The sequence below is a fragment of the Neolamprologus brichardi genome, chromosome 4 (genome assembly GCF_056152115.1).
Source record: "Neolamprologus brichardi isolate AB-2024 chromosome 4, ASM5615211v1, whole genome shotgun sequence".
NCBI classification, from domain to species: Eukaryota; Metazoa; Chordata; class Actinopteri; order Cichliformes; family Cichlidae; genus Neolamprologus; species Neolamprologus brichardi.
Window position 1 is genome coordinate 23,677,795 of NC_142107.1, and position 18,153 is coordinate 23,695,947.

At 42.5% G+C, this 18,153-nt stretch overlaps 1 protein-coding gene across 11 annotated transcripts in view; it reads left to right on the forward strand.

The window, feature by feature from the left end:
* Nucleotides 1-15,139, forward strand: part of rbfox3b (RNA binding fox-1 homolog 3b) — a 448,440-nt gene extending 433,301 nt beyond the window's left edge. For 6 of the 11 annotated variants that reach the window (XM_035912565.2, XM_035912571.2, XM_035912566.2 and 3 more), the window contains one exon: nucleotides 92-6,370. In XM_035912565.2, the coding sequence (XP_035768458.1) occupies nucleotides 92-136 (45 nt within the window). In that variant the 3' untranslated portion in view covers nucleotides 137-6,370. Of the gene's footprint in view, nucleotides 1-91; nucleotides 6,373-8,838 lie in introns of those variants that run through there. The other 5 variants (XM_035912576.2, XM_035912572.2, XM_087840096.1 and 2 more) reach the window with 4 other exon arrangements.
* Nucleotides 15,140-18,153: the final 3,014 nt, after the last annotated feature.

Genomic DNA, 18,153 nt, shown 5'->3' on the forward strand with positions numbered 1-18,153 from the left:
GTTAAAAGGAAGGAAATTTGTGGAGAAAGAGAAACCGACTCTAGCTGTCACCTGAATACTGATTGGTACTTTTTCATCTTTGATGTTGCAGGCTAGCCTATACAGAGGAGGGTACAGTCGCTTCACTCCCTACTAAAAGAAAGAAAAAAGCGAGAAAAGACAGAGACATTACCCACAACAAACAAACGAAAAAAAAAAATCCTCTCTTTAAAAAAATAAAATACAAAGACAAACACAAAACGAGCGAACACCCAGTCCTTGGCGGAGAGTTAAATCTAACTAAAAGCTTCCAGGTCCACATGCTGAGCCCCTCCCCTGACACTCGCAAGCAGATATTTCTACAACAACCTTTTTGATGTCATCATTGGTCTGCTCTTGTTTCGTATTCATTTTGTGCTTTTGGTTTTCTTTTGGAAAGTTTTATGCACATGTGCATTATCTTGACTGCTGTATATGGGTGCTGTGTCACCATAACCAATGTGAGCCTACTGCAGCACGCATGGTGCATGCTCAGAGGTGTGTATATGCAGCTGCTGTCATCTGACTAAGAATATACTGGGGCATTTCTATCCTATATACATATATACGTGTGTGTGTGTGTACGCACAACAAAAAGAAATCAGGTTGATGGTGAACACTGATCCATCCCATTTCCCAGCTTTTATCATCGAATCTTTGCATCCAGCACGCAGAAGTACAGAACTCAGTCTTAATGCTGACGAGCATGCCTCGGTAATTCTTAGTTCAAAGACAGCACTGCTCTGATTGCTTTCTTTTTTTTTTCCTCAAACATTGGAGTGTCCTACTGTTGTGCACTTGCAGTGGAGCCTTACAAGCTGTATTATGTGGTATGACAGCATGCAGAGTAAAGGGTCATGAAGGTCAGATTTCTGTCTTGAACTCACAACGCTCATACGCCAGCCCGGTCTCTTGCAAAGCACCGTGCATTCATATGCAACTGTTCTGCATTAGCTGCTGTGTTTTGGGGGAAATGTGACACCGGCTGTGTTGATGTGCAGCGATTCATATAAGTACAGCTGAATGTAAATATGGGGATGAGCATTTGCATTTCCCACCGGCGGCCTGTGTTCGCATCTTATCTCATGCTCACTGGTATTTTTAGAAATTTGATAGGACCATGAAACATGTGCTTTAAGCCGCCTTAAATTACTTTAAGGGATAGTTGTCTTTTATTAGATCCTGTTCCAGTGATTTTTTTTCTCCCAGGCGAGATAAAATTAGTTCTTCTGCTTTACACCGCCCCCTCCAGAACCGCAGGAGACGTTATACAAAAGTTCTGAATTGGCTGAAAAGTTCTTCTGACGACACATAAACAGAACTTTATCTGCAAAGTTGTTGGAGCTCAGCTCATGAATGTACTTAGTTTTTGTAGCGTCGCATCAACACATTTCTGAGGCGCACAGTTTGTGTCGCTGTAGCCATCGAAGCAGACCAAACCCTACTCTGCACTGGTTTTAACACAAGTCATTAAAAAACAACTACAAACCAGCAAAAAGAAATGAAACAGCGCCAAAAAACTGCGATCCTCAGAATTCCAAAGTTTGGGAACACCTGCTCGAAAGGATAAAGGGACCAGGCACTGGAATATGGGAATCTAGAATTTGCATTAAAATCCAGCCGATTTACCATCAGGCAAATGTCGGATTTTAAAAAAAAACATTTAAAAGCAATGAGAGTAACACGCTGTGACCAGGTTTGTCCACTAGAGGGCACTCTGCAACACGTTTGAAACGCGAGCTGCGCGGAAAGAAAATGAATTGAAATATTTGGCCTCAGTCTTAAAGTAACGATGTTTATAAAGAAAAATAAATAATTATTATAGTGTCAGTAAAGCTCATCTTGAACTTTTGTTTGTTTTGGGTAAATTAATTACACTTGAAACACGAGTGCAGGGAATCCATAACGATATCGTACGTGCGCTGGAAACACGATGTAGAGATTTAATTTTTAAATATCATGTTTGTCATATGAGCCAAAAACCTGCAGTGGAATTTATTACATGTCTGATGTGCAGGATTAGTCAAATAATTGATTAGTCTACTGACAGACAAAGTAATGCTCCCAGCTTTTCAAAAGCGAGGCTGCGCTGCTGCGTCTTATTGTAAACCGAGCATCTTTTGTTTTGGCTTTTTTGGTTGAGCAAACTAGACAATTTGAAGCCATCGCTTTCAGCTCTGGGAAGTCACGATAAGCCCCGCGAACAATTTCTTCTTCACACTTCACTGACTAAATGGGTAAATCGGTTAATCAAGAATTAGCATAACATTGTGCAGCGGTTTCTGTGTGTCTGCAGTGTACGTTTCCCCAAAACGCCATTGTTAAATGCAGAATAGTCGCATGTGAAGCGAGTTTGCAGAAGACACGGTTGCATATTCTCACTAATACAACACGGGGGGGGTGATCTGTACACAAGGTTTACGCTAACCCCACACATCCGTCACACACACACACGGGAATGACACAGCACTGAGGTGGGTTAACCCTGACAGAGGGCTGTTCTTCTACAAGTCACCGCTCTCTTTTTTAAGCATTGCACAAAATGTTTTACCTCAGGATGAGCTAACTGAAACTCACAAACTAGAATACAGTGCTACTCACGTCTCAGCCGGCAGGACAGTTTCCTTTCTAACACAACCAGCAGGTTTCGGAAGAGCTAATTTTTCAGTTTTTTCTTTAAGCAGAGACCCCATGATGATAAAATAAAGACTGTACTGTTGTTCTTTACTAAAACTACTGTATTATATATATATTAAGACATATACTGTATAACACGTTTTACACTGTATACACACACAAGTCCAGGAAGATATTATATATGAGAGCACCCAGGAGTTAGAAGACACAATGTAAATGTGTGTAGAGTGCAGACTTACTCGCCTCTCCGTCAACATGCGGTCATTGCATTGGCTTCTATTACAACTTTGTGCTGCGTGAGGTGGATTTAAAAGAAACTCTGTGTAGCCGCTGTTAGCTGTCGAGATTTAAGCGCAGCTACGGAAATGCAACTGAAAGCTTTTGCCAATAATATTTAATTTCTATGTACTCACACTCAAAGTGTTGTGGTCTTAAAAAAAAAAACTGTTTGTTGCACTTTATTTGTTTTCCTTTTTTTCTTTCTGAGATGTAATATATTTATAAAAAAAGTATCATATACAGCTAGTTATGTTTAGTCGAGATGTTAAAACGATATAGAGTAATGTTGTATATCAAAAAAAGAAAAAAACGCCCATTATCTCATAAGTAAAAGAAAAGTCTTTACGTAGGTAAACAAACATTATTCTTCCTTTTGTATGCTAGTACGTACGCGCCGCACCGTTTGGGGTTTTTTATAGAACGAACTTTGAATATTATTTTTACCATTTTCAAACGGGAGAACTGATTGTACATTTGTAGGAGTTTCTCACATAAACTCTGCAGCAGAGTACACGTGTGGGCGTTCAGTTAGCGACCACTATTAGACTGGAATGAAATCGATTTGTTTCTTTTTTAGAGCTGAATGTGTGTGCCTATGTGATATATATATATATATACATATATATGCATTAGAATGTTTGAGAGTGTGAGGGAGGAGAGAGACGGGGGAGTGAAGGCAGTTCGCTAAAACACTGTAGTTTGCAGTAAGCTAACAGTTTTGCATGACTTCACTCTTACGGTCCCTGTAATAACATGACGACACAGACGCTCTGACCTCATAAAAGATTCAGTGGCAATGAAAAAATGACGATCTGATCATGCTCCAGCATTTATTTTACCTCATGAAGGATGTTTGGACGTCCAATTTCCTGAGCAGAGCGGGTGCACATGCTAATGCTTTGACAGACAGTGATTGTACATGAAAACTGGCTGAAAGTGAAGCTTGATCACTGTCAGAACAGTGTCAAAAGGTATTCTGTGTTAAGGTAGAAATTACCTCAAATTTGTCCAAACCATAGATTATTAACCAATCAACTTGGAGATCACAGCTCTACCACAAACTACGCTCTCAGAAGAATTTATCAACTGTGCAGAGGAAGAACTACTTTTATGCTACAAAACTATAAATGATCAGAGTTTACAAACATAAACAATATATTTTTAAGAAACGACAGATTCTGTTGTTTTAATGCAGGGGTCTCAAACTTGTATGAGCTGTGGGCCACTGCTGATACTAAGGCTACGTCCACACGTACACGGGTATTTTTGAAAACGGAGATTTTCCGTTTTCGTTTTAAAAAATAATCCCGTCCACACTTAAAGGCAGAAATGAATGAAAACGCTGCTAGGAACATGCCAAAGCAACATGTGGCGCTACATTCCTAACCGTGTAGAAGTGTTGGCCAATCAGAAGTCTAGAAGCCTCGGTGGGAAAAAGTAAACAAAGCTGGGGCATAGAAGCAGAACCGAGTCGTATGTGTGGAGGGACAGTAACTGTGTGTGTATATGTAAGCATTTAAACACTGCAGAGAGAACAATTAACAGTAACAGTATTGTAGAAATTCATTTCACCGAAACAATAACGTGGCGCACAGTGTGACGTCAAAAAAGGCGCACATCTTTGTCGCCGCGTTTTCTCCGTTTTTCTCGTCCACACGTAAATGCAAAAACTGAGTTTTAGAAAATATCCACCCTGGCCGGAGTTTTTAAAAATCATGACCAAATGACCAAAAACGCTGTTTACGTGTGGACGAAAGGTGCAAATGCATAGAAAAATACCCGGGTACGTGTGGACGTAGCCTGGATCTCACTGGAGGACCAAGTAGTACAAAAAGAAACAAGAACTTTTAATTTCAGATACTTTATAACAAGACAAAACTGCAATCATGAACACAGTTTTTCCCTCATTCCTAAATAACTGAAGCCTTTCATTGAACTACCAAATAAACACCTTGGTCCTCTCTGGCCACACACATGGCAGCACTTCTGCTATCACTTAAAATAAAAATTCAGATATAAGTGTCCACATTAGTTTGTGACTCTCTGCCAATGTTGCCTTCATATTAAATCTTTTTTTTTAACATTGCACTTAACAACAAACAAATCCTCCCAACAAAAAAGTAACTTCAAGGATCAAATTACATATTTCTTCATGTTAACATACGGCCTTGATAAGTAGGGGTGTCGTGGGCTCCAAGTGGCCCTCGGGCCACGAGTTTGAGACGAATTAATGATCACATTTTATATAAAACTGGATACAGATTCATCTAAAATCAACATTTACGCTGTAAGTTGAACTTTGTTTCAGTGATTTTAATCATTTGTAAAAATATAATATATGTAGGCTTTGCCAAAGCATTAGCATGAGCACGTGCAGTCCAAATAAGGGAACATGGAGATTTATTTGGGGATGCACATCCACTTTTTCCCTCCGTCACGTTATTCCGGGGACAACTTTGAGTACTGTCATCTGGACTTGCTCCTATCAGTCTGCACGGGTTTGTCAACAGTTTACAGAAAAAGTTAAAATAAGCATTGTTTAACCGTTTCAGTGTCAGCTTATCAAGGCTTAAATGTTAAGATATAACATTAATAACTGGCAGTCAGTATTGTAGAGGTCTGAGCCGTTTTTATTATGCTTATGTAAGTCAAAGGTAACTTAAATGTGAATTTATTATACAAACACTTTAATATTTTTGGGTTTGTTTGCTTTAGTTGTATTCCACAACCAGCTTAATATGCAACTAGACCTCTAATTGATCCAAATATGTGTTGGTACTTATTAATAGTAGTATATATGTTTACATATCAGCTGAAAATACTCTTCATCCATCGTTTATATTTATAGGTATTCACTAAGCCCTGATAAGCTGGCAGGTGAATTTATTAATCCACCTAAAATATTTGTACAAAAGAAAACCAAGCAAAAAAGTTACTGTACTTGTAAATACATTTAAATGTATATACATACACACACACACACACACACACTATATCACAATTCTCTGAGTAACTGTTTTATATGTATTCCTATATGAAGTGGGGTCATCTGTGTATTTTCAATTCAGCTGAACTTGTTCTTGAATTCTATGTTCTCTTTATAATGAAAATATATTGTCTGAAAGGTGTAAAGTAATTTTCTTTTGGGTTAATTTCATAGCTAAAAGTATACTATTATGAGCCTTTTCTTTATTCATGAATTCTTTTGTTGTCAATATGTGACATATATATAAGTAACCTCTGATTGTTTTCTGAGTGTCAGAATAAAGCAGTTATATGATCATCATGTCTGCCTTCACACATGGATGTTGTTGTTGCTGTTGTCAATCTAAGACTTTCTCACCACAGTTTAAATTTCCCACCAACTGAAGTCAGTTAACAAAAATAGTCAGTACAGATCTTTTCTTCGTCTTCGCTTCATTGAGATTTAAGCGTCGAATAAGCCCAACTTATTGCTACATGTAGCACTTTTACACTTGTAATTTCAGTTTTTTTAAAGTTGCCGTTTTGCTCCTTTGTGGCACAAAATCAAACAGCGGGGAGACAAAAGATTTAAAAAAATGAGACTATTAATAATTTAAGTTGAGGTAACTGCTCGTCCACTGTCGTGTATTCCTGTCATTATAAGTTGTGTTGGTTGACAGACTGATCTGATCACGCTCAAATGATCCAAACAGGAAATGGGTAACTTAGAGCACAAGGTTAATAATAAATCGTGGAAAATAAATGAATATATTGAAGCTGTAATAACACAATAAACTCAAAAATTAAAGGCCATGAACACCACAAACTGAAAGGTTGGTGCTAGACTGAATCAGCTCTTGTGATTGGTTGTTTTGGTCAGGTGACTCAGTGGTCCCCAATCCCTGGGGTGGGGCTCGGGTGTGAAGTTTATGGTTTTTAGAGTTTTTAGTGTCGACTGTTTCTCTGGGTCGTTTCCCGTGTTGTAGTTGTGTGTCTTATTTTGAAAGGAATATTTAGGCGTTACCATAACGACCAGATCATTAAGGGGCAGAGAGGAGGATGCATGGCGCATTTTAGCTGGACGCTGCTAATAAAGTTACATAATTACACAGTGAAGTCACGTTTATTATTATATTGTTGTATTTATCCGCCGCACCTTAAAGGCGGGTCCGTGGCACAAAAAAGGATGGGGACCGCTGAGGTAACGGATGAAAAAGGTTGCGTGGGAGCCAATCAGGTCGGTTGCAGACTCGTTGCATCAACTTGTTTGCTTATGACGGGCCGCCAAAATTAGCTTCAGAAGCTGCACCACACAGCTGGTTTCAGCAGATCTCTAACCTCAGACGAGTCTTTGGTGTTTTTGAGGACCTTCACTACCATCAATGCTGTTAGGGAGAAACTGTGAGGGGAGAACACGACGGATGGACGCTGTCGGTTAGCTACCTGATGACGCCGTGGAGGCGGTTGCGTGCAGCTGAAGGTGTTGACTTGGATAAGAGCCTCACTTCTGTTAGTGACGAGCAGCATAAATAAGCTTCAAACCCCTCTGAGCTGTGATTACACACCTCGGATTTCGAAGAGCGGGTTTCAGAGCTCAAAGATTACTTTCTGTAGTGGTGACAGTGTTTAAAGATCTTCACCGACTCTGCCTTTGTCTTAACGATGATCCCGCGACTGTTTCGTCCGTGTAACGTTACAGCAACATCCAAACTAGCGTCCGCTCCCCTTCGCTGCACGGTGGCAGCACAAACAGATTAAAACTTGAGGAAATAAACCCCAAACTGTCCGCAGGGCTCAAAGCTAACACGCACACTGTTAAGCAGACTTCACAAACTCTGAGTGAGAGCAGCACAGGCTCTCACGCCCGAACCATCCCCTCCCCTGAATCCTTCACATCCGTGGGTGATTAATATATTTGTGTCTGCAGTCCTTCCAGTTCCAGGCTGCCTGACAGCGAGGCCTATATGCAGCTGCAGCGCTATTGTGCTCCCTCCCCGCTGAGCCGTAAGACCGCATGTGGATATTTTTGTATGGCGGGTCCCCAGCGAGCGCTCAGTAAAGCCGAGGTATAGAATATATAGAGGAGAGGAAACGCTTGGGCCAGTTCCTCTCTGGGAAGAGCTAGATTGGGGCGGGGGCGCATGCAGGGTGGAGGCTGATTGAGCACGCCACTTGTTTGACTGTTTGTCTCTGCTGGTTAGGAGATGGCGGGGGGACTGGGCGGGGCGACGCACTACAAAGCCATTCTGAAATTAAAGCCTCATCTTCTTTCATTTATTTATTTTTTCATCAGAAGCTCAGAGCTGCTGAAGATCACTGTGAATTAGGAAGCGTCTGTCACGACGAGGGTCCCGGGACACTCGCCTCGCCCACACCCCTCCACCCCTCTCTCCCCAGCTGCCATCCGGCCCCATTACACGCTGAGACTTTTCACTTTGTGCTGCCAAACTGCCGATCTCCACTCGCGATTACAGCTCGCTCTGATCTGTATCCTGGGGAGAGCAGTAGCTCTGGTGTTGGCAGGCGTGAGACCTCTACTCCCGCTTCTTTTATGCTGCATTACAAGAGCGCGATGAAACGCGAATGACGCCGAGCTCCCAAACTTTTTCGCAGTTGAGTTGTAGACGCTGCAGCTCCTGTTGGCGGTTTCGACGCCTCAACTTCTTAACTTTTTTAGTGTACATTGCACCGATGGGGCGGAGGGGGCTTTAAAGCGAGCGCGGGTTGTTTACTCCATACGTTGTTCCATATGTTTACCAGTGTTGGTTTCTCTCAGAGAACTATGCTGTCGGCGACACGATCCTCGCCCCCAAAAAACGTACTCAGAGAGGCACAAAGTTGCACCGAGCTGCTGCACACTGACTCTCATTATGCATGTCTATCCGAAACATAACTTTCTGCATATTCACCAGTCTCCCCGCTTCTCTCCCCTGTTTCTAGTAAATACAAAATGAAGAGCTGTACTCAGTATTGATGGACATCACAGATGAAAACAACGAAGAGAGGAGAACTAGCTTTAAGAAAATAACAAAAGAAGAAGAAGACAAGGAGGAGTCCCTCTACTGAGGCTGGCGAGGAAAGACGGGAGGCGTACAAAGTGGCGCCGCGGCAGTGGTGTCAAACCAGCCACAAACTTGACAGACGGAGTGAGCCAGTTTCCACCAGGGACCACCTTTTTGCCGGGTAGAAAAAGACAGAGAGAGAATGAAAAGTGTCCCGTTATTATAAAACATTTTATTTTTCTATACTTTTGTGATTTACAATGGTAAAAAAAAAAAAAGTGTGTATAAAGCAGTATATATGTACAAATCTGTTTTTATGTTTTTTGGTAAGGGAGATGAACAGTTGGCCCTTGATGCTGATTCTGTGGTATGCAGGAAGGAGGAGGGAGGAGCCCCGCCCCCCCTCCTCTCTCTGTGGCACACTGCTCTGTCGCCGAGGTCGTGTTTGAAGAAAAAAAAAAAAAAGTTACAAAACAAAAACAAAACAGAAAAGGTGGCAGGGAGAGCTCGGCATCCAGGCAGAAGCACTTTCTATGCTGTACTTCCTGTGGGTGGAGTCAAAGGTCAACCTCCTGGTCTCACTGCTCCGCCTTCTTCCTTCCAACCTCCCCAAAACTCCTTCCTTCCTTCCTTCCTTCCTTCTCGGGCCGGTGATGACGCTCTTTCCTCCTTGTTGCGGTGTCACTGGCCTGCAGCGCCTAGCGTTAGCAGCGTCCCCCGTGGATACTGTTGTGATGTCACTTCCTCCCGGCAGCACCATTGGGCATCCCCGCCCTCCCCAATGGGCAGCATCACTGGTTTACAGCGTTGGGGAGTGGGGGGGGTGAGCCACGGCGGGACGGTGAGACGGTGTAAAGCCGAGCCTCCCCGTCTGCCCCTCTCCACGCCCCAGCAGAGGTCACTGACTAAGGACTAGTTAGAGAACACGGCGCGGAAGTCGCCGACTTTACTCACCTGCCAGACTCCGAGCCCAAGCCTTTGCGTCACTCCGCACCGACGGACGAACTGTCAGACCAACGCGACGACAAGGTGCGTACGACTACCAAGGATGCACGTTTCCACCTGACGAGAATAACTCATCGACGTCCATGTAACAAATTGAATTATAATCGAATAATCCCATCGTACTACATCAGCAGGTGCATAACCAAAACACAAGCCTGAGGCATATAGACTTATGTCGCTAGATAAAACATATAGAAATACAGTAGTGCCCATCCAACGGTAATCGAGGAACTAGGGCTGAAATATGTCAACTTTTCTTTGTCCGTGTATTCTGAGAATATTTATTTGTGTGTTTTTTGTATTTTTTTGCAGCACTGAAAGTTTTAAACAGGAAAAAAAAAAAGTTTTAATTTGGTGGAAGCGAAACCTTAATTCTTTATATCAGGAAAAATCACTGTAAACGTGTTAAATCAAGAATGTTGGTTCAGTTTTTGAATGTACTTTAATGTCTAGGGTGTCCAATAAGTATGTATTCTTTTTCTGTATATAAATATATATACATATCTATTATATGGGCTGTGGTGATGTCAGGGAATAGAGGGGGTGGGCAGGAAAGCCTCTGGCCCCCAACATAGATATCAGACCCCTCCCACTAAATATGTCCCTGATATTTACTGTAACATGTGATCATGTGTTATATGATTGAAAGTGTGACGGTGATAGTGTGAACTGATCTCCCCCGACATCGCCCCCGAATCCCACGTTTACCACACAAGCTAATGTATACTGTGCACAAACACACACAGGTTAACAACACAGGCAGGATCTCACACACACACACACACACACTCCCCAAACTGCTTTTTCCCTCTTTTTTTGTGCCCCACTCTGAGCAAAACACCACATCCCACTTTCAGACACTTCACAAAAAGAACCACATCTGCGCGCTAATTCCGGCCGCGCTCCAGCACTCGCTAATTAGCGCGAGGTTTAGTGGGATAAAAAGTTTATGAATATTGATTTTTCTTTTCTTACTTGAACCAAAGCATGATTCGAACACACAGTCTCAGCGCTCTTTGATCAGGAGACAGCGGGACTCGGCGATGACAGCGGAGCCCGGACGTGTATTGACGTGACCCAGATTTTAATCGCTCATCGCCGCCGAGGTAGAGCTCGCTCTCCCGCTAGCGTAACGAGCCTCGCCGACGAAGCCCGGCTCGCGGCTTCCTGCGGCAGCTGCCTCGGTTTATGAGCCGCTGTTCTGGCGCTGACCCTGGTGGGCGGGCGGTTTTATTGCGTATTGGAAACAACCTGCTGGCCCTGAGGAGAAACTTTATCAGAGGCGAGCGGGTTCGGGTGAAGCACAACTTTGTTTGAGAGTTCAGGGTACACTACTTGGTAGTGGTTTTGTGTGAGTTGTTACAAGAGGGTAAGACTAGGTTAAGCTCCTGACTTCCTGTACAAAACTACAGTGTGTACTGTTAATATCCTGTACAGTAAATCTCACCTCACACTTCTTGATTAACTTCATCTTATTTCAGGTTAAAAAAAAAAAAGTACTTGTTCTAAATCAGGGCTCCTACCCACGCGACCTCTGTTCATCCGTAGACAGCTTCTCATATATTACAGAGTATCTATATCATGCCAACTAACTGTCGTGAAGTCTAATTGGGGTAAAGTCGGTCATTCGTTCTCCCATGCAGCGATCACACGCAGGCTTAGCGTCTTCATACCTGTAGGTTTGTTTCCGAGAGTCACGCGGTTCCTCTGGCCTACTTACGGGACAACAGCCCGGCGGTAGGTCAGAAGCAACGCAGGAGCAGGCTGGAGTTTTACTTCGATGGCAACTTTGTGGAAAGCAGAGCTTCTCTGAAAGGAAAAAAGGGGGGGAAACCTAAATGGTCACTACATGATCAGCAGCGATAAAGAGCCACAGTTTGTCGTTTGTTTTTTAACGAACTTTAGGTTTTGTTCAGACGTTCGGATTTTGTCCACTGAAATATCTATGCATTCTGCAACAAGAACACTTGATGTCATGTGTGATAGGCACATTCTGGGTAGACAGCACTTTTCTCTACTTCTTCTAGTCGACTCCTAGCTGATAAAACCTAAACGGATAACACTGGTATTATTATGCATTTTAATTTTGTCAGCAAATCTCAACACAAGACAAAAAAAAGTAACTTTGTTTCTGATTTTTCTTGTTTTTCTCACTTCCACTTTGACTGTCTCTTGGTTTATAGTGAAGACAAATCTATTATGTGTGATTCGCATATTTAAAAAACTCGCATCGATCGTATCCTGGCTCGTTACGCCGTTTTGGCGCCTTTAGTCTTAAAATCCTACTTTTTGTTCTGATTGGCTCCCAGAGCTTCAGGCGAGGGGAGATTCTCGAGACGACCGTGTAAGGAGATCCGACGCTCACAGGGATTACAACAACACACGTTCGCCTAATTAAACGAAGGCTTCAGCAATCTCTCACATATATGATATAAAGCTAAAATAAGTCCCCTTTAAAACCGAGGAAGCAGCTGGCCGCTATACTTTTTGTAAGCATTGCTCAAACTGAAGTGCATTACTTAGGGACTGTTTCCAGCAGCTGATTAATCCACCTTTGGTGCTCTGGTGAGTATTTGTGGCAGCAGAGGTGTGTGTGTGGGTTCAGGTCAGAGCAAACTATAGCGTGTGTTTCCGTGGTAATCAAGGACAACAGCGTGGCTCCCTGCTGGGATTTTAACGGTTTCTGGCCAACAATGAAGCTCTGCAGACACATCTGGCACACACTCACGATACTACACTGCACCTCTGCTCATTTTATTGCATTTGATGTCAGAGGTCAATATATACTATTTCTACGGGGCGACGATGCAGACGCGTGTAATATATTAGGCTGCCACGGTTTCAGTTCTTAACTGCTAACTTGAATTTTTACAGTACAGTGGGTCACAGTCAGTATAACCGTCTCTCTAGTTTTTCCTCTGAACAATATTAGTCACAGTAGTCGTCGTAGTTTTAGTAAGAGTAGTTCGGGATTTCGTGCAATTCTCTTTAGAGTCCGCTGGATTTTTGAGGCCGGCGCTCACACCAGTGTTTAGGCAGCGGGACGTTCTGATGAGGATTTATATGGGCCAGTATTCTTTTATAGATATGTAAGTACACAGTATTTTAGAGCGATATATCAAATAACTAACGACGTGGTCACCGTTCAGTATTCCAGCAATGTATTTCAGAAACACTTTAGCAACTTAGACTAGAGACACGCCTCGACTCCATGATGCTGCTCTGCTACATGTGCTGCAAACGGCGTCGGCGCCCCTCCGCTGGGAAAACCGAGCGATGACTCCATTTAGAAATTAACCCGACCCGCTTTTTTTTCTACCTTGTACTAAAAAAAAACAAAACAAAACAAAAAAAAAAGTTTTACAAAGAATGAAAACAGAGTTTTTACGTCACACTGGACAACTTACATGACTATGATGAGCAAATGTCACTAAACCATCGCTAAATCTAATGACGTGTTCAGACCAATTTTGATACACACAGTCTATGCAAAAGGTGCGAATTCAAACCGATTTGCACCGGGTGAGGCGAAAATAGAGGCGAATAAACAGCCGCGGGGTTTCAGCGAGAAATTCACTTCGAGCTGTGCTGTTAAAGCCGATCAGCTGCTTCCCCTGACTGAGCATCCGGGAGATACGAGGGGAGGAAAAGGAAGAGTTTGGTTTCTGGAACCGGGCGTCCCATCGGTCGCTGGGGTGAATATTTAGGGGTTGCAAAACGATCCAAAACCAGCAACCGCATTCATGAGAGTCACACAAAGTGAACTCTGTTTCATGTTTGGTCTGAACACCACGTTAGAGCCGCAGCTTCAAGGTAATCTTCACCTGCATTCCTGCCCATTAAAGCAACGACACTACACGTGTGCACACAGCGTGGGTACATCGCTTCCTCTTTAGCATTCGAGCGTGTAAACAGCTTCACAGATGACTTTTGGCCAACTTTTGAATTATCTTGAAAAGAAAAAAAACAGACGGAGTGAGAGAGAAAATGTTGTCCTTTATAACTTTTTGCTGGTACGTGTAAAGAATAGAGCTCATCCTGCTTACGGGTAGAATTCTGTCCTAGTAGCTTTCATTGCATGAAGTTATCTCGTCACATTTTCTGACTGAGAACAGCTCCTGTGAACAAAGCTTCCTTTAAACGTGCTCGCCAAGCCTCACGGGAGCTGTGCTCGAACAGTTAAAAAAAAACAACAAAAAAAGTCTTTTGATCCGTGTCAATATGAAAAGTATCTACTACATTTTAAATGATGTAATCTGAGTAGTTAGATGTTTGTAATGTCTCTTTCTCCAGTGGTCAAGTCTGGATTATAGGATACATGAAAATTTTTAGGGACTTTTTTGTTTCATGTTTTTGGTTTTTTTTGGGGTCGTTTTAACTGTGGCTGTTTGTCTCTGTCCGCTGGTGCAAAGTCTGAACTTCCAAGTTTACATCTGCATCCATTTGTTGTGTCTAAAACTCCAGCCTGCGCCTTAACAGTGGGATGGAGCGGGGGTGGGTGTGTGTGTGGGGGTGGGGTTGAAGTGACCCTCCCTTCTTTCCTTCCTTCCTTCCTCCCTTCCTTCAGATGCCTTTAGTATAACAAACTGGTCCTGATCTTCCTGAGCACAACTGCTTGAGCTGTGACACTAGCAGGATGTCCCCTCTGAGAGCCCCCTGCCCTGTCCCCGCCTCCAGCACACCCGCCCCACTACTACCATCCCATGCCCCGCCCCCAGCCTTCTAGTATGTGAGTTGACCGGTCCCCTTTTGTATTCCTGGTGTTCTGTACATAATGACCTTTGCCTTCCCTTCCCTCCCCCGTCCCACCCGCCCCCGGCTGTCCTTTCAGGGGGAAAAGAAAAAAAGAAAAAAAAAACATCCCGACTCCCCTGAAATCTTGTATTTTGTTCTAATAATGACGAAATTTATTTATAAGGATTTTTTAAAATCTAACTCTTTCTCCTTTTGTAAATGTTCCAGTTAAATAAAGTTTAAAAAAAAATGTTAAAAAATTAAATGGATATATTGAAAGGTTAAAAAAAAAAATGTCTCTAGAAGTCCCCGCCCCCTCCTCTGGCTCTGTACTCTGAACTTTGTGTTTTTGTTTTTTCTCTTTCTGTATGCTTCTCTTTACGTGCTTCAGATGAAGAGTTCTATTTATTATGACATTAACGTTATTATAATTATGACTAATTATTAATATTATCATCATCCTCATCATCCTCATTATTATCATTAATAAACTTGTCTACTTCAGCCTCCGCGTCTCCGCTGTTTTGTGGTGAGTGATGAGTTGCCGGATGCTCGGGACGCGCCGGGGCTCGCGGTAACGCTACGAGTCCCACGACGCGGCATCGCTACGACGACGCGTGACACGAGCCAGGTGGAACGGGGGCGGGGCCACGCTTCCAGACCCATTTGTCTTGTGCCGGAGCCCCTCTGGGGCCGCGTGATGGAGAGCACCTGTCTGTCGCCGAGGCTGCCATTTACCCAACCGGAGAAAGACAAACTCAAAGAGCGAAGCCCGCGAGTGGAGAAATATAGAAGCGCCTTCAGGGGGAAGCGGGAGAGACAAAAAACATGAATGTAAATACTTCAGAAGATCAGTGCCTCTCCATCACTGTTGACTTTGTTTAATCCTTTGAGCCTCTACAAACAATGGGAGATGGGATTTTTTCTTTTTTTTGTCACAACAAAATCTAGAAAATGTTATTTGTGTCACTGCTGTGCCACATCACAATGCGCACACGCTCAGTAGGCGAATACGGTTCGTGTGCTTTTGTTTTAACGTCGCCGTTTTTATTAGCTGTTTAAGACGTGCCCCAGTTTCTGTTTTCTGCTTATTAATAATACATAATAACACGAAACTGACATTTAATGGAGGCGACGAAGGCACGTGCGAGCGGGCGCGCAGGGGACAAAAAGACACTGAAAAATAAACTATTTTTAGTTCATGTTGACATTTTTCAGCTGAGAGAGGACTCGTGTCAGTTTTATAACCAAGTTATAACCTGATATTTAACTAAAGCTGTTTTCACACAAGAACCCTGGAAAATGTCTCCGGATGTTTCTCCAGAGCGAGAACATCGAGTTCGCTCTTTGTGACGGTGCAGCCTGGACACGCTGTGCAGGACGAAGACAAAGAGTTTTGTGGTTTTTATTCGTTTTTAATTCATTTTCAGTCGTTGCTTTGAGTTTGGGTTCAGAGTGAGTTTATTTTTTTTCATTTTTTGCTTTGATTTTTTTTTAATTGTTCAGTTTTTGCTTAGTTTGTCTTTTTTTTTTAATCATTTTAATGTGTGGAAGTATCTCCAAGGCTTGCTAAAGGAAGACACCCCAGTTTTCATTAACCATACAAGCATGAGCAAATTAAGTAAAAGCTATAAAACAACATTAAGATTTATTCAAAATGTTCATCATGAGAGTCCAACAGAGCAATTTTGGGATGTGGTGGAAGGAGATTATGGAAGCTGTTGAGTCAGTATGGAACAACATCTCTGGCTGTCTAACATCAGGTAAATAACTACAGTGTTTGAGAGAAAAACCCAATAATCAGATGATCTCCTGTTGGCAGCACTCGGCGACAGTGGGGAGGAAGAACTCACTTTTAACAGGAAGAGACCTAAAACAGAACCGGGATCAAGGAGAGGGCGCTATCATCCGAGACCGAGTAGAAGAGAAAACATCGAGCATAAAGAGGCTTCAACAACGAACATTACACAGCTGTGTTCATTTACGTTTAACTTTTTAAATTTGTCTCTGAAGTAAAGATTCGGCTACAGGAGCTGGATTCAGAAATACGTGCTGCTGATCACTCGACTTATCCTGTTAATGGATAAAAATTAAACTCAATGCAAAGAGGTTAGATTACATTTACTTTGATTACTCCATCATTTTTCAGGGTTGTACATTTAATTACGTGTTTACTTTTGTAAATAACCTGTGATAGGTGAAATCCGCGAAGTAGCCAACTTTATTCTTTACAGTTATTACAGATGTTTTAAGGCTGTAAAACCCCTCACTACACACACTATACACTCACACAGGCGTGAACATTTTTACACTTTTCTCTCTTGTTTAAACTCTCAAAGTTCAAACCTTGGTAGAAGAATAAGTCCAGTATTATAGAACGAAACCAAAGATCAAACCCTGTTTTCAGGTCCAGAACATGGGAACAGAGCAGCTGCCAGAGAATTCAACATTAATGAATCAATGATACAGAAGTAGAGGAAGCAAGAAGGAGGAGCTGAGTAAAGTTTGACTTATCTGACTGTTTTGTTTCACTTAATGCGCCTTATGGTCCGGAGAATACGGTAACTTCTACCTTCCATTAGCATGTCAGGAAGTCCAACTTTTTGTGCGATGGTTAGCATCTTCCTCTGCCTTCTGGGAGCTACCGCAGCTGCCTTTGATGGTGCAAACGTTTCGTCGACATTGTTGTTTGTTGGGGAGAAAACTTACAAACATACAGTGCAGCACTTCAGAGTCACGCTGCTAGCGATCGAAGATTTATGTAAATTTGATAAGCTGAACTCATTCTGTACTGTACAGGAGACACGGCGCGAGATTTTGACAATGGTCTACAGCCAATCAGGACGCAGAAGACAATGCGCTGTATAAAAAAAAAGCATGCAAAATTGTACACAACAAAAAAAAATATCAGTGAAACAGCGAGGCCGCGAAAGGTGAACTATTTGTTTTACAGGTGCTTGACTTGCAGATGCCTTAAATCATTACTGTTGTTGGATGTTGGGCCTCACCTGGTCACATTATGTCTGTTTCTGACTGCTGTGGTGACATCATGGCAAAAATGTATTTGTGCGCACATGTTGAGAAGAACTCTGACATTGTGTTCGCGTTCATGTCCCGAGGCCCTAAGTAGCAGGTGATGAAACTTCAGGTTTAACACTGTGTTTTCTGGGTTATGAAGGTGGTTCCTCACCACAGTAACCTGACCTGCAGGTTATGTTCAAGGTAAAAGATCAATATGTGCCAAACCACCACCTACTAACCAATCAATTCTCTAGAAAATAGATCCCTGAAACCTGACGAACATCATTAAAAAAACTAAACAAACTTTATTTCCTGTTTTTTCTTCCTGGTGTCTGCAAATAAAGCCTTACTGTTATTGTCCTGTAAGCTGTAATACAGTAACATTATGCTAAAAATAGCCCCCGGAGCATTTTACTTGTTGACATTATGTAAACTGTTTCTGACTTGAATTATCTTTCGATATTAGATTGAGATGCAGCTGAAAGAACGGGGC